This window comes from Otolemur garnettii, unplaced genomic scaffold (genome assembly GCF_000181295.1).
Source record: "Otolemur garnettii isolate 467f Iridium unplaced genomic scaffold, OtoGar3 scaffold00001, whole genome shotgun sequence".
NCBI lineage: Eukaryota > Metazoa > Chordata > Mammalia > Primates > Galagidae > Otolemur > Otolemur garnettii.
In genome coordinates this window covers 72,718,390-72,733,427 of record NW_003852396.1, presented here as the reverse complement: position 1 = coordinate 72,733,427, position 15,038 = coordinate 72,718,390, and the positions used below count along the sequence as shown (strand labels likewise).

At 45.9% G+C, this 15,038-nt stretch overlaps 3 protein-coding genes across 7 annotated transcripts in view; 1 reads left to right on the top strand and 2 right to left on the bottom strand.

The window, feature by feature from the left end:
* Positions 1-2,461, bottom strand: part of NDUFS3 (NADH:ubiquinone oxidoreductase core subunit S3) — a 7,175-nt gene extending 4,714 nt beyond the window's left edge. The window contains exons 1-3 of the mRNA XM_003781307.3: positions 2,325-2,461; positions 2,153-2,218; positions 181-278 (exon numbers count right to left, since the gene is read on the bottom strand). Coding sequence (XP_003781355.1) covers positions 181-278; positions 2,153-2,218; positions 2,325-2,451 — 291 coding nt within the window. The 5' untranslated portion in view covers positions 2,452-2,461. The remainder of the gene's footprint in view (positions 1-180; positions 279-2,152; positions 2,219-2,324) is intronic.
* Positions 2,462-2,469: 8 nt separating this feature from the next.
* Positions 2,470-8,093, top strand: KBTBD4 (kelch repeat and BTB domain containing 4). Of its 4 annotated transcripts, none has more exons than XM_023509689.1 (4): positions 2,470-2,554; positions 3,408-4,025; positions 5,249-5,355; positions 6,642-8,093. In XM_023509689.1, exons 1-4 carry the CDS (start codon positions 2,536-2,538, stop codon positions 7,500-7,502), a joined length of 1,605 nt encoding a protein of 534 aa, XP_023365457.1. In that variant the 5' UTR covers positions 2,470-2,535; the 3' UTR covers positions 7,503-8,093. The 4 variants fall into 4 exon arrangements, with proteins under 4 accessions (XP_023365457.1, XP_023365469.1, XP_023365461.1 ...); XM_023509701.1 differs by having other exon boundaries at positions 2,500-2,659; positions 3,412-4,025; XM_023509693.1 differs by having other exon boundaries at positions 2,500-2,659.
* Positions 8,094-9,425: 1,332 nt separating this feature from the next.
* Positions 9,426-15,038, bottom strand: part of PTPMT1 (protein tyrosine phosphatase, mitochondrial 1) — a 10,456-nt gene continuing 4,843 nt past the window's right edge. Inside the window, exons 3-4 of one of the 2 annotated variants that reach the window (XM_003781306.3) lie at positions 12,903-13,094; positions 9,426-9,722 (exon numbers count right to left, since the gene is read on the bottom strand). In XM_003781306.3, the coding sequence (XP_003781354.2) occupies positions 9,567-9,722; positions 12,903-13,094 (348 nt within the window). In that variant the 3' untranslated portion in view covers positions 9,426-9,566. The remainder of the gene's footprint in view (positions 9,723-12,902; positions 13,095-15,038) is intronic. The other variant, XM_012803308.2, reaches the window with a different exon arrangement.

The following is a 15,038-nucleotide window of genomic DNA, read 5'->3' as shown; positions in this document are numbered from 1 at the left end:
GCTGTAATGCCACAGCACTCTACTCAGGGGGACAGCTTGAGGCTCTGTCTCAAAAAAAAAAAAAAAAAAAAAGAGTCTGTGTTTTCTTTGACACCAGGCTGCCCATTCCCATATGCCCCAAGCATATGGTTCTTTCTTGCCCCAGACCTAAACAACAAATAGTAGTGAAATTTACTTTACCTGAACCTGCTGGACATATTTGGGCAGGATTTCAGCTACATATTCTCCAAAAGCTGAGAGCTGCTTGTGGGTAACATCACTGTGTGGTCTGACAGTGGCTAGAAAGAAAAGGCATATTTGACAAAAGAATGGAGAAGGTAGGAAGCAGCTAGATCTGCATCCATTCTCTAGGACTTGTAAGGAATGTTGATATAGAGGAGGGCTCCCTGCAGAACCTTGAGAAAGGTGCTGAGCAGGGTTCCTTTTCCAGGGAATATCAAGCGATGAAAACTTCGGAAAAATCTCACCTCACTATTCAGTCTACAGAGACTCTTATTACTGCAGCTGGGTGTTTGCCTCTTAGAATTATTCCACAGTTCTTCCTACACACTGCCTGCATTTCTGCTAAAGCAGCATAGTCTCAGCTCTCCTCTCACATTAGGAGCTCTTTGGGGATGGGAACCAGAACTTTTGCTTCTTGTTATCACGGTACCACTTAGGTTTTTGGCTTTTTTTTAAGACCAAGTCTCACTCTGTTGCCCAGACCAGAGTGCTATGGCATTAGCCTTGCTCACAGCTACCTCGAACTACTGGATTCAAGTGATCCCTGTCTCAGCTTCCCAAGTACATGGGACTACAGGAGCCTGCCACACACTTGGCTAATTTTTCTATTTTTAGTAGAGATGAGGTCTCATTCTTGCTCAGGCTAATCTCTAACACCTGAGCTCAAGGGATCCTCCTGCTTTGGGTTCCCAGACTGCTAGGATTACAGGTATGCGCCACCACACACAGCTTTTTACCAGTTCACTTATACCAGGTTCTCAAGCTAAGAACTTTAGGGCTGAAGAGCCTTCACTAAACATTTGTTAAAAACATCTTTTTGGGCCAGGCGCAGTGGCTCATGCCTATAATCCTAGCACTCCGGGAGGCAGAAGCAGGTGGACTGCCTGATCTCACAGGTTTGAGACCAGACTGAGCCAGAGTGAGACTTCATCTAAAATTAGCTGGGTGTTGTGGCCAGTTCCTTTAGTCCGAGCTACCTGGGAGGCTGAGGCAAGAAAATTGCTTAAGCCCAAGAGCTGGAGGTTGTTGTGAGCTATGAGGCCAGGACACTCTACCAAAGGGCGATAAAGTGAAACAATGTCTCAAAAAAAATAAATAAAATAAAGGGCAGCACCTGTAGCTCAAAGGAGTAGGATGCCGGCCCCATATACTGGAGGTGGTGGGTTGAAACCCGGCCCCAGCCAAAAACTGCAAAAACAAAACAAAACAATACAAAAAAATAAAATAAATAAAAACATCTTTTTAGTATCAATGAGAAAACTGAGACCCAGAAAAGGGTAAATGCCTGATTGCCTAACTCCCAGTCTGCTTATGTTAACTGTAACATTAACATCTCCATAGCTAATTCATGCAACCCTAAATCACTGAGCTCTTATACATCAAAAGCTGTGGAGTAATGGTTAAATGTTCTCTGCCTTTGGTAGCTGACAGGCCTGCTCAGTCATTTGCTAGGTCTGTGATCCTGGGTAATTTAATTCTCTGTTTCCTAATCTAAAACATGGAGAGTAAAATACTAACTCATAAGTTCGCTGTGAGGACTAAATAAAATTATTCACTAAAACTCTTCATCGAGGTGCCTAGCACGCAGTAACTACTCAATTAACGTTAGCTACTATTATTACAGGACTCTAAGTCCAAGTTATGTTTCCTGCTCTCAAAGAGCTTACAGCTTAATAAGAGAAAGTTGATCAGATAAACACACAAGGCACAATTAGGGCCACAACAGAGAGGCCTAAGGGTATAGGCAGCGCTTGATTCGGCCTGCAAAGAGAAGACCACTGCTGTCAGATCTTCAAGGACAAGCATATATTTGCCAGGAGGACGCAGGGAAGAGCATCCTGGGCAAGAACGAACATCTCACGAAAATAAAAAAGCCCCCACCCTGCCCCGCAGGCAGTCCGTAGGAAGAGCGATGCCCGCACATACTCACGGCGCGTTTCGGCCGCGGCGCTCTCCCTCCTCACTGGCACCAACAGTGCCCAGGGTCGCCCAACTCCTGCATAGAGATAGAAAGCATAGGCGCAAAGGGTGAGGCCCGAAGAACTCTCTGCGCTGGGCGCACCGCTACTCTTGATCCCTGCCTGCCTCAGCCAAGTGCTCACCCCTGGCCAGCGCCGCGGAGCCCACAAGCCCGCGCCACCAGACCCTGGCTGCCGTCGCCGCCATGTTCCCCAGACACAAACCAGGTAGCCTAGGGACAACCCACAGGACACGGAGCTCCAAGGGCATGGACCGGAAGCGGAAATATGCAGCGGTACCTCTTCCGGGCGGACGCGGGGCCGGAAGCAGAGGTTCCGGATTCGGGGCACCGGGATGAAAGGAGGGAACGCAGGTGAGAAAGCGAGGCCGACAGGTGGGAAAACCGTGAAGTGAACGTAGCCCTAGCTCGGTGTGGCAGACGCTGGAGAGAAGGCAAGGTCGCTGAAGAACCGGACGGGTGAGAGGAGGGACGGGGGTGTGCGTTCTGGGTTCTATGTTCCGCACCCCTCCCCCGCCTCCTGATTTTGACCCAGGGTCTAAGCGGGAAGAACGGTTTCCTTGGCGACCGTTTCCTAGGCGACTCCAGGTGGAGCGAGGACTCTTCTGGGAGATGGGCCCCCCATGCCCCAGGCTAGGGTTGGAGGGGCTCTGTCTCCAGTTATGGGACACAGCCTTGGGAAATCTTTAGGGCGAGTGGGGAAATGGAGAAAACAAGCTCAGAAGAGACCAAGCGTGGGACTAACGATATCTCAGGCCAATCCTCACATAGCAGTGTGTGGACTCCATGCGCGGGAGAAGACAGGACTTGTCTGCAAGGATGTGGGGGTCGTTTTTGTCTGGTTCTATTGCCCCTGAGATTTACTACTTTTATGCCCACGTTATCTGGTTAATGAGGTTTTTAAAATTGTAGGCTTCCACCAGTCCCTTGCTTTTGTATGTTGACCTAAATCCCAAGTATTTTACATCATGGAAAAGAATTAGAACTTTCATTGATTTCATTGGGGGAGGGGCGTTTCTGCAGGAGAATAAACAGATATGGTTGAAGGAGAGCATCAGGGACATCATTGGCAGTGCCAAGAATAAGGCTACTAATCTGGATCTACTTTACTCTCACTTTTTACTTTCACCTCACTGACTTGGACAGTTGGATTCATAGACTATGGCTGTGAATCCCCCAAGTTACTCACAGTGGTGTTGCTTTCCAGACAGCTGGAAGAGAGAAAAGCTGGCTACCATGGAATCACCCGAGGAGCCCGGAGCATCCATGGATGAGAACTACTTTGTGAACTACACTTTCAAAGATCGGTCACACTCAGGCCGTGTGGCTCAAGGCATCATGAAACTATGTCTGGAGGAGGAGCTCTTTGCTGATGTCACCATTTCTGTAGAAGGCCGGGAGTTTCAGCTCCATCGATTGGTCCTCTCAGCTCAGAGCTGCTTCTTCAGGTCCATGTTCACTTCCAACCTGAAGGAGGCCCACAATCGGGTGATAGTGCTGCAGGATGTCAGTGAGTCTGTTTTCCAGCTCCTGGTTGATTATATCTACCATGGGACTGTGAAACTTCGAGCTGATGAGTTGCAGGAAATTTATGAGGTGTCAGACATGTATCAGCTGACATCTCTATTTGAGGAATGTTCTCGGTTTTTGGCCCGCACAGTGCAAGTGGGAAACTGTCTTCAGGTGATGTGGCTGGCAGATCGGCACAGTGATCCTGAACTCTACACTGCTGCCAAGCACTGTGCCAAGACCCACTTGGCACAGCTGCAAAGCACAGAGGAATTTCTACACTTGCCCCATCATTTACTTACTGATATCATTTCAGGTAAGTTTCAGGAAGGGGAATATCATATCCAGCTACTTGTTCTGTGTACTAGTTCAGGAGAAATGAACCTTTAAGTTTTCTGGTGTTGGTTTATATTATTATTCCTACATTACTATTGAGATATCTGCTGAAACAGGTTGAGTTGAGATTCAGTGTAATTATTGTCAGAGACAGTCCTTCTTACAGAGGAAGAAACCAGCACTCACAAAAGGTAGTAAGTAGGCGGGTGCCTGTAGTTCAGTGGTTAGGGTCCTGGCCACATACACCCAGGGGTGGCAGGTTCAAACTCGGCCTGGATCTGCTAAACAACAGTGATAACTACAACAAAAAAATAGCCAGGTGTTAATTGCGGGCACCTGTAGTCCCAGCTACTTGAAGGCTGACGCAAGAGAATTGCTTAAGCCCAAGAGTTTGAAGTTGCTGTGAGCTATGACACCATGGCACTCTACCCAAGGCGACATAATAAGACTGTCTCAAAAAAAAAAAAAAAGTAGTAAGCAGCTATTTGTATTATACTCTACCTCTCCCCTGCTTAAGTGTTCTTATTTCTCTTGTACTTTGCATGTACTTGTGGGTTTAATACCTGTGTAAATTGATGATGAATCAAGATAACTAAGATAAGAAACTAAAAAACTTCTTAAATGATGGCCCAACTTTAGGTAACAAAACTGACCCTGAAAGTGAGTTGTAACCATACTTTAGGTTTAAGCTCTATAACCTAGTAGGTTATTTCCATGGCAGATGGGAGCATACCAAGCCGTTCATTTCAATTTTTTTTTTTTTTTTTTGAGACGGAGCCTCAAGCTATCGCCCTGGGTAGAGTGCCATGGCATCACGCTCACAGCAACCTCCAACTCCTGGGCTCCAGCGAGTCTCCTGCCTCAGCCTCCCAAGTAGCTGGGACCACAGGCGCCCGCCACAACGCCCGGCTATTTTTTGGTTGCAGCCATCGTTTGGTGGGCCCAGGCTGGGGATTTGAACCCGCCACCTTAGGTGTATATGGCTGGCGCCTTAGCCGCTTGAGTCACAGGCGCCGAGCCATTCATTTCAATTTTTAAAAAGCAAGGCAGTTTTAGGTTAATCTCATGTGTATGTATATATATACACATACATACACAGTGATAGTCTAATAAAGTGATTCATGTTGTTAAAGCCCCTTTCTCTAAATTTCTCTCTCGGATTATCAGATTGCCATTGACCATGCTTTCCTCTGGCTCTCATAGATGGAGTTCCATGTTCCCAGAATCCAACAGAGGCAATAGAAGCCTGGATTAATTTTAATAAAGAAGAAAGAGAGGCTTTTACAGAGTCACTCAGGACTAGCTTGAAGGTAAGGCAGCTTTCATTACATTAAGAGTTGGAACATTATACTCTGCATATATACCAACCATCAGCTGACCCCTCTTTTTGATGGATGGTTAGTAAGCCATATCTGGCTTGAAGTTGATAGGATCTGGGGAGGAGGATGTATTTGTGACCCTAAAACCCACCAATCCATGAGCTTCAAAGTTCATTGAGAACTGTTCTCTTTTCCTTTTTTCTTTTCTCTCTTTTTTTTTTTCTTTTTTTTTTGAGACAGAGTCTCATTCCATTGCCCTGGGTAGAGTGCCATGGTGTCATAGCTCATAGCTACCTCAAACTCTTGGACTCCAGTAATCCTCTTGCCTCAGCCTCCCAAGTAGATGGGGCTACAGGTGCCTGCCACAATACCTGGCTCATTTTTCTATTTTTAGTAGTGACAGGGTCTCACTCTTGTTCAGGCTGGTCTCAAATGCGTGAGCTCAAGCAATTCACCGGCTTCATCCTCCCAGAGTGCTAGAATTACAGGTGTGAGGCACCACCTCCGGCCCCTAAACACCCTTTGTCTGAAGCACCAGCTTATGGTTGTTTATAAAATGCTTCAAGGGGCAGTGCCTGTGGCTCAGTGTGTAGGGTGCCAGCCCCTATACCGAGGGTGGCAGGTTCAAACCTGGCCCCAGCTAAACTGCAACAAAAAAAATAGCTGGGCATTGTGGCAGGAGCCTGTATTCCCAGCTACTCTGGAAGCTGAGGCAAGAGAATCGCCTAAATCCAGGATTTGGAGGTTGCTGTGAGTTGTGTGATGCCACAGCACTCTACCAAATGTGATAAAGTAAGATTCTGTCTCTATTTAAAAAAATAAAATGAAATGCTTCAAGGGTGAGTGTGACAGATTCTCTGACCCAACCAAAAAATGTCTAGAAGAAAGTGATTAGAAAAGACTCAGGAGGGCAGTGCCTGTGGCTCAAAAGGGTAGGGCATCGGTCCCATATGCTGGAGGTGGCAGGTTCAAACCCAGCCCCAGCCAAAAAAAAAAAAAGAAAGAAAGAAAAGACAAGACTCAGGATGACATACAGTAACTAGAGGGGAATGTGTCAAGTAAGATACAAGTGTGAGGGCCAGAACTCTTAAGAATACATGTCTTGGGTGGCACCTGTGGCTCAAAGGAGTAGGGCGCCAGCCCCATATGCCAGAGGTGGCCAGTTCAAACCCAGCCCCAGCCAAAAACTGCAAAAAAAAACCAAAAAAAGAATACATGTCTTAGCTGGTCCTTAGCCTGGAACAGATAGCTATAACTTACTTTAATTTTGCCAATAGGAAATTGGTGAGAATGTGCACATTTACCTGATTGGGAAAGAGTCATCCCGTACCCACTCGTTGGCTGTGTCTTTACACTGTGCAGAAGATGATTCCATCAGTGTAAGTGGCCAAAACAGCTTGTGCCACCAGATCACTGCGGCCTGCAAGCATGGTGGAGACTTGTATGTGGTGGGAGGGTCCATCCCACGGCGCATGTGGAAGTGCAACAATGCCACTGTTGACTGGGAGTGGTGTGCACCTTTGCCTCGGGACCGGCTCCAGCATACCCTGGTGTCTGTGCCCGGGAAAGATGCCATATATTCATTAGGTGGCAAAACACTGCAGGATACCCTCTCCAATGCTGTCATCTATTATCGGGTAGGTGATAATGTGTGGACAGAGACAACCCAACTCGAGGTGGCCGTGTCAGGGGCTGCTGGTGCCAATCTCAACGGAATCATCTACTTACTAGGGGGGGAGGAGAATGATCTGGACTTCTTTACCAAACCTTCCCGACTCATCCAGTGCTTTGACACAGAGACAGACAAATGCCATGTGAAGCCCTATGTGCTGCCCTTTGCTGGGCGCATGCATGCAGCTGTACATAAGGATCTGGTGTTCATCGTGGCTGAAGGGGACTCCCTGGTGTGCTACAATCCCATGCTAGACAGCTTTACCCGGCTTTGCCTTCCTGAGGCCTGGAGCTCTGCCCCATCCCTCTGGAAGATTGCCAGCTGTAACGGAAGCATCTATGTCTTCCGGGACCGATATAAAAAGGGGGATGCCAACACCTACAAGCTTGACCCTGCCACTTCAGCTGTAACTGTCACAAGAGGCATTAAGGTGTTGCTTACCAATTTGCAGTTTGTGTTGGCCTAAGGCTATGGGGGTATTCAACTAACTCCTTTGCCCTCCCCCTTTACCCATCCAAATTCAAAGTCCCTTGAGCCCCAGCTCAGAGTAATGTGCTATTTTTTGGCACAGATTAGAAAGACAGTGACTGTCCTTTCCCAAACCCATAGAAGTGTTCTGTGTTTGGGGCTTTTTAGACTGCTGCTGCTCAGCTGCCTGCTTGAAATGAGAGTAGCCAGCCTGTACTCTGACATCCCCTGGTAATTCCATGCCACACTACAGATTGTGTAGAGCAAGCCTCTTCTCAGACCTTAGCCACAGCCTCCCCTCTTTACCTGATCAATGTCGAGTAGAAGCACCCCTGATCCCAGGGCAAAGGAAAGATGCCCAATCATACTTTCTTTCTATAGCCTATGAAATGGCTAGTTGATAATACTTCCACAAAGAATTAGGTGTTAGAGTCTTCCTTCAGGCTTTGGTTGGGATAGTGGACTAAGATGAAGGTGTATCTCACCAGCAAGACTTAACTCTAGCATTCAGGACATTCCTTCTATTTTTTTCTCATCTATCTTGTCAGGAAATGTAATTTTGGCTTTATTTTTGGTTTCTTTCAAGAGGTAAGCCAGAAAGTAGAAAGGATTGTTTCTAATTAATACCAGAAACTGTTCATTGCTAGGCTATTAAAAAAAAAGTGAAGAAAATAACAAAAACTTTTTTCAAACTCAAAAATGCAAGCTCTCTACTCTTTTAAAAGCTCTAAGTTAAGTCAAGAGCTAGGAATTGTTCATACAAATAAAAGTTTTTGGAGGGATGTGTGTGTCTGTGTTGAATTCTATAGGATTAACTTCCTTAGGGGAACTGATGACATGCCTGCACATTTCTGTGTCAGCAGTCCTAACTGCAGCCCATGCTTCCTTTTCTTTTTTTTCACACTTTTTTTTTGGCTGGGTCTGGGTTTAAACCTGCCACCTCTGGCATATGGGGCTAGCGCCCTACTCCTTTGCTCCACAAGCGCCACCCCTCCTTTTCTATTATATATACAGGATCACTTGGTTTCTTTTTTCTTTCTTTCTTTTTTTTTTTTTTGAGACAGTTTTACTCAGTTGCCCTTAGTTGAGTGCCGTGGCACCACTGTAGCTCACAGCAACCTCAAACTCTTGGGCTCAAGCGATCCCCTTGCCTCAGTCTCCCAAGTAGCTAGGACTACAGGCACCCACAATACCCAGCCATTTTTAGAGACAGCGTCTCGATTTTGCTCAGGCTGGTCTCAAACTCCTGAACTCAAGCAATCTACCAACCTCAGCCTCCCAGAGTGCTGGGATTATAGGCATGAGCGAGGATCACTGCTTTAAAAGCGTGAGGGGAACCCTACAGGGCCAGTGAAATTGTGTTTTTTTTCCTTAAGAGATTAGAGTCTGTCACCCATGCTGGAGTACAGTGGCACAATCATAGCTCACAGTAGTATCACTCTTGAGTTCAAGTGTTCCTACTATGTAGCTCAGACTACAGGCATGGGCAACCATACCTGGCTAAGTTCTAAAAATTTTTTTTAGAGAGGGTTTTCCTTTGTTGCCCAGCCTGGCCTCAAGTGATCCTTCTACCTCACCCTTCCAAAATCCTGGGATTACAGGTCTAGGTCATCACACCCAGCTGAAATTGGGATTTCTGACAATGGCAAAAAGCCAGACCTCAGTTATTCCTCTCTTTTTTCTAGTGTTAACTTTTTTTTGAGTTATGATGCTATATATCATCAGGCACGATATTACATACACAATAAATTTTTGTTAAAATTAGTAATTCCATGGCCCTGATCAAGAAAATAAAATACCCCCATCCCTATCCTCTCTGCTATAAATATAAGCCGCACTAAATCTCTTCCTCTCTAGGTACACAACAGTGTTACTTCAGGAAAATGAAACGACAGAAGAAACAAAATTAGCTATTAGCATATTTCTGTTATGTCAAGTTTGGACCTAAGGCCCTTAGGTCCTGTTAAAATTTTTTATTCTATATGAAGCAGAGTTGTCTTCCTTCTTCTTTTTCCTGACCAGGGGATTCACATCACATTGAGTTCTTTCTAATCCACGTAATTCATGTTTTTGATATGTCACGTGTCTCATCCTTGGCTGCCCCTACAGTAATCTTGTAGAACTCTTTTAGAACATCCAATTGACCAGGTCTGATGTGGATGTGTGACCGGATCTCGCTGATGGCTTTTACAGCCTCTTCTGGACTCCAGTTGTGCACCTGAAGTACAGGGTTGGGAAATCAGCACAGAAAGAAAGGAGCAGGTGTTAAGGCACCCTGGACCTGCAGGCAGGCACTAAAGGACCCAGAATTTCATTTCTTTAAAAAACCATTTGGGAGGTTTTAAAAACTGTTATAAATGGGAGAGCACTTTAACCACCAGAGTTAAAATGGGACTCCACAATATTATGCAACAGGCCAGATGGACAAGGCAGTCTCTCTACCCAATCGCTCTCCCAAACCCTGGGAAAAAAAGGTTGTGCATGTGAAGCTGACATCATAACTTTAAGACTGCCTTGGCACTAGGCCTACTTGATATCTTGAGCTGGGCATTGGTTACAGAATTCCTAGGAAAGAGTATATGGTAGATGTTTTTATGCAATATGTCATCATAGCTAGAAAAACAGTACTTTTTAATTTAACCAGGAAGGTTATCCATGTTCTATTGATGTATAACTCAACAAAACCAAGAAGATTTAGATTTCTAACTGGCTGGTTCAACTGTTACTTGGCACAAAAATAATACTCCTGAGACATGTTTCCAGCAGAGTCCTTATGACCAAAGTTTTGGTGGTGTTTAATCAGATACTCACCAGTCCACAGTAACAACCATGGCCAGGCTTAACTAACCATGTGACATAGAAAATATGGGGGTCAGGTGGCGCCTGTAGCTCAGTAGGTAGGGCGCTGGCCACATACACCAAGGCTGGCGGGTTTGAACCCAGCCTGGACCAGCTAAAATCAACAGTGACAAATGCTACCAAAAAAATAGCTGGCATTGTAGAGGGTACCTGTAGTCCCAGCTACTTGGGAGGTTGAGGCATAAGAGTCACTTAAGCCCAATATTTGAGGTTGCTGTGAGCTGTGATACCACAGCTCTCTACCAAGGGCAACATGAGACTGTCTCAAAAAAATATATATGGGGGTCAGACAGTTTACTAAAATGAATCAAGTTGGGAGCATGGAAGAGAACAAGGAATGATGAAGGACCACAGGCATAGTCTTACTTGGTTACCCTCAGTAAAGTGCTGTGGCATCTTAGCTCATAGCAACCTCAAACTCTGGGTTTAAGTGATTCTCTTGTCTTAGCCTCCCAAGTAGCTGGGACTACAGGTGCCCATCACAACACCAGGCTATTTTTTTTTTTTTTGAGACAGGGTCTTACTCTGGCTCAAGCTGGTCTCGAACTTATGAACTCAAGCAATCCGCCTGCCTCAGCTTCCCAGAGTGCTAGGATTATAGGCATCAGCCACCATGCCTGGTCCTAATCTAAATATTTTTAAAGCATCTAACCTGCCAATCAAAACAAATGGATAGGCAAAATTTAGTTTCTATCTCCTGTTTCTAGAAACAAATGTTCAAAACTTATACTCTGAAATACCTAAAAAAAGAAACCTGAGTTTCTGAAAGTGATCAGCACTATTATTACAGTACTAGATTTCCTGACATCCTGTTTATTACACGTGTTTCTGGCCATTTGCTGGGTTTAGACATCTGTTGTAACCCCATATTTTTTTTTATGGTGAATCCTGCATTTATTAGCAATTAGCCAATCTCTCTGTCAAGAGTAAATGTCAAGAAACAATCCAAGTTTTTAATAACTCCACAGGTGAGTCCCAGTACTTGGATATGTGTTTTCAAACTGTATTGATGGTTTTCAAACTGGTTTTTTTTTTTTTGGGGAGACAGTCTCACTATGTCGCCCTCAGTGGACCATAGTGTCACAGCTCACAGCAACCTCAAACTCTTGGGCTTAAGCGATTCTCTTGCCTCAGCCTCCCAAATAGCTGGGACTACAGGTGCTGGCCACAATGCCTGGCTATTTTTTGGTTGCGGTCATCATTGTTGTTTAGCAGGTCCAGGCCAGGCTTGAACACATCAGCTCTGGTGTATGTGGCTGGCACCCTACTCAGTGAACTACAGGCATGGAGCTTCAAACTGTTGATTAAATCAGCAGGGGTCACATGAATCCCAGGCTTTCAAAGTTACACAGGCTGGAGTCTCTAGTCACCAGCTTTGGAGAAATGAACAGGAAATGCTCAAATGCAACAGATGTCAACCTGCAAGCCAAATAAACCTCTGGAAACCATATAGAGATTACAGGCAAAAAGCATGAAGTAGCAGATTCCAGGCTGTGAACATCACTAATCCATGCCTTCCCAGCTGCATGGGGGCTGCACACACATGCTGAGAACAACCCCAGACCTCCCCCTGGGAGCCCTGGACCCACTATACCCAACAGCACTAACACATTCTGTTGTTGGCTCAGCACCTGTAGCACAGTGGTTATAGCGCCAGCCACATACACCAAAGTTGGTGGGTTCAAATCCCTGCTTGGGCCAGCTAACCAATAATGACAACTACAACAAAAAAATACCTGGGCATTATGGCAGGCACCTATAGTCCCAGTTACTTGGGAGACTGAGGCAAGAGAATCGCTTAAGCCCAAGAGTTTGAGGTTGCTGTGAGCTATGACACCAAGCACTCTACCAAGGGCAACATAGTGAGACTCTGCCTCAAAAAAACAAACAAACAAAAAAACAAACTAACACATTCTGTTGGCAGGAAAGAAGGTTCAATAATCCTGGAACTCCAGCCAAAGCCACAGGAGGTTGTAACCCCATCTTTTAAGTGCCTGCTGTAGGCCAAAGCTTGATGTACTTTGTCAATTAAGATTCCCGGTTGGATGTTGTGGTAGGAGGCTGAGGCAAGAGAATCACTTAAGCACAAGACTTGGAGGTTGCTGTGAACTATGATGCCACAGCACTCTTCCCAGGGCAACAGCTTGAGACTCTTGTATAAAAAAAAAAAAAAAATAGATTTCTTTTTTTTTTTTTCAATTTTCGCTGGGGCTGCATTTGAACCTGCTACCTCCAGCATATGGGGCTGGGGCCTTACTCCTTTGAGCCACAGGCACCACCCCAAAAATAGATTTCTAACACATTTAAGCAAACAGTATCAGAAAGGAGAAGCCACCTTTGCCTATCCTAGCTGGCAGGTTATCAAAGCCAGAGATAAGTCTATCCAGAAAGCTCAGGTGCTTTCCACAATACCATACCTCCTCCCAACAGCCTGAAATTTGGTACATGGATCCTTCCAACAAGGCCCACAAGTAGGCTATGGTATTGAAGTTCTGGAAATCTGCTATAAACGAGGCCAGTCCAGAAAGACATTTCCTACCTGAATCAGATATGCTGCCACCATAGTAGCGCTCCTAGAGCGCCCAGCCTTACAATGCACGTAGACACACTGGCCCAACGACTGGTACTCAAGAGCAAACTGGACTCCTTTCTGGAGGTTGGTCAAGGTGGGAATCCCAGTCATATCTACTGTGCTAAGCCGCAGCTGCTCAACTCCTGCTTTTTTCCATTCCTGGAACCAGGTCCACCAGCATAAAAAAGAGAATGGAAAAAACTTGACGTGAGTGGGATGACAACAGGCTCCCAAGAAGGGAGCAAAACAAGGAAATTTCAGGGTTTACTACAATGTCAATATATTGTTTCTTATTCTCTAAAAAAGAAACTTCTCGGCTCGGCGCCTATAGCTCAACTGGCTAAGGCACCAGCCACGTACACCTAAGGTGGCGGGTTCGAATCCCCAGCCCGGACCCGCCAAACAACAACGACTGCAACCAAAAAATAGCCGGGCATTGTGGCGGGCGCCTGTAGTCCCAGCTACATGGGAGGCGAAGGCAGGAGACTCGCTTGAGCCCAGGAGATGGAGGTTGCTGTGAGCTATGCCACGGCACTCTACCCAGGGGGACAGCTTGAGGCTCTGTCTCAAAAAAAAAAAAAAAAAAAAAAAGAAACTTCTTACAGAAATGCTTTTAAAATGGCTGGCCCAGCTCAGTGCCCGTAACCGGTTAGGGCACCAGCTACATGCACTAGGGCTGGTGAGTTCAAACCTGGCCCGGGCCTGCTAAGTAACCGAGCCTGCTAAAACAAACAAACAAACAAAAAATTGCCAGGCATTGTGGCAGACACCTATAGTCCCAGCTACTTGGGAGGCTGAGGCAAGAGAATCGCTCAAGCCCAAGAGTTTGAGGTTGCTATGAGCTATGATGCCATGGCACTCTACCCAGGGCAACAGCTTGAGACTCTATATCAAAAAGAAAGAAAGAAAGAAAGAAAATAGGGTTCTCCTGTAATCTCAGAACTTTGGGACACTGAGGGGGAAGAATGCCCTAGGGCCAGGACACCAGCATGGGCAAAGTGCTGTGTGAGACCCTGCCGAAATTTTTTTTTTAATTTAATTTAATTTTTATTCATTTATTTTTTTGAGACGGAGCCTCAAACCATCACCCTGGGTAGAGTGCTGTGGCATCACAGCTCACAGCAACCTCCAACTCCTGGGTTCAAGCGATTCTCCTGCCTCCGCCTCCCAAGTAGCTGGGACTACAGGTGCCAGCCACAATGCCTGGCTATTTTTTGTTTGCAGCCGTCACTGTTGTTTGGCAGCCCGGGCTATATTCGAACCCACCAGCTCAGGTGTATGTGGCTGGCACCTTAGCCATTTGAGCCACAGGCACTGAGCCTTTTTTTTTAATTTTAAAAGAAAATATGGGCCGGCACAGTGGCTCACCTGTAATCCTAACACTCTGGGAGGCTAAGGCAGGTGGATCAGTTGAGCTCATGAGTCTAAGACCAGCATAAGCAAGAGTGAGACCCCCATCTCTATTAAAAATGAAAAATTGAGGCGAGAGGATCGCTTCAGCCCAAGAGTTTGAGGTTACTCTGAGCTATGATGCCACAGCACTCTACCAAGGGCAACAAAGTGAGACTCTGTCTCAAAATAAATAAATAAAATAGGGTTATTTTTAAATTAAAACAATGCATCTACTTTCATTAGTATAATATTCTCTCTTAAAAAGGAGAAGTGATGATCGCCTAAGCCTAGGAGTTGGAGGTTGCTGTGAGCTGTGATGACACAGCACTCTACTGAGGGCAATAAAACTCTGTCTTAAAAAAAAACAAAATCAGATATGGGGGCAGCGCCTGTGGCTTAGTGGGTTAGGCACTGGCCCCATATACAGAGGGTGGTGAGTTCAAACCCCGCCCTGGCCAAACTGCAACAAAACAATAGGTGGATGTTCTGGCAGGCACCTGTAGTCCCAGCTACTCGGGAGGCTGAGGCAAGAGAATCGCCTAAGCACAGGAGTTGGAGGTTGCTGTGAGCTATGACGCCGCGGCACTCTACCGAGGGCAATAAAGTGAAATTCTGTCTGTTAAAAAAAAAAAAAATGGGTGGTGCCTGTGGCTCAAGGAAGAGGGCAGTGGCCGCATATACCAGAGGTGGCTGGGGGGTTCAAACCTGGCC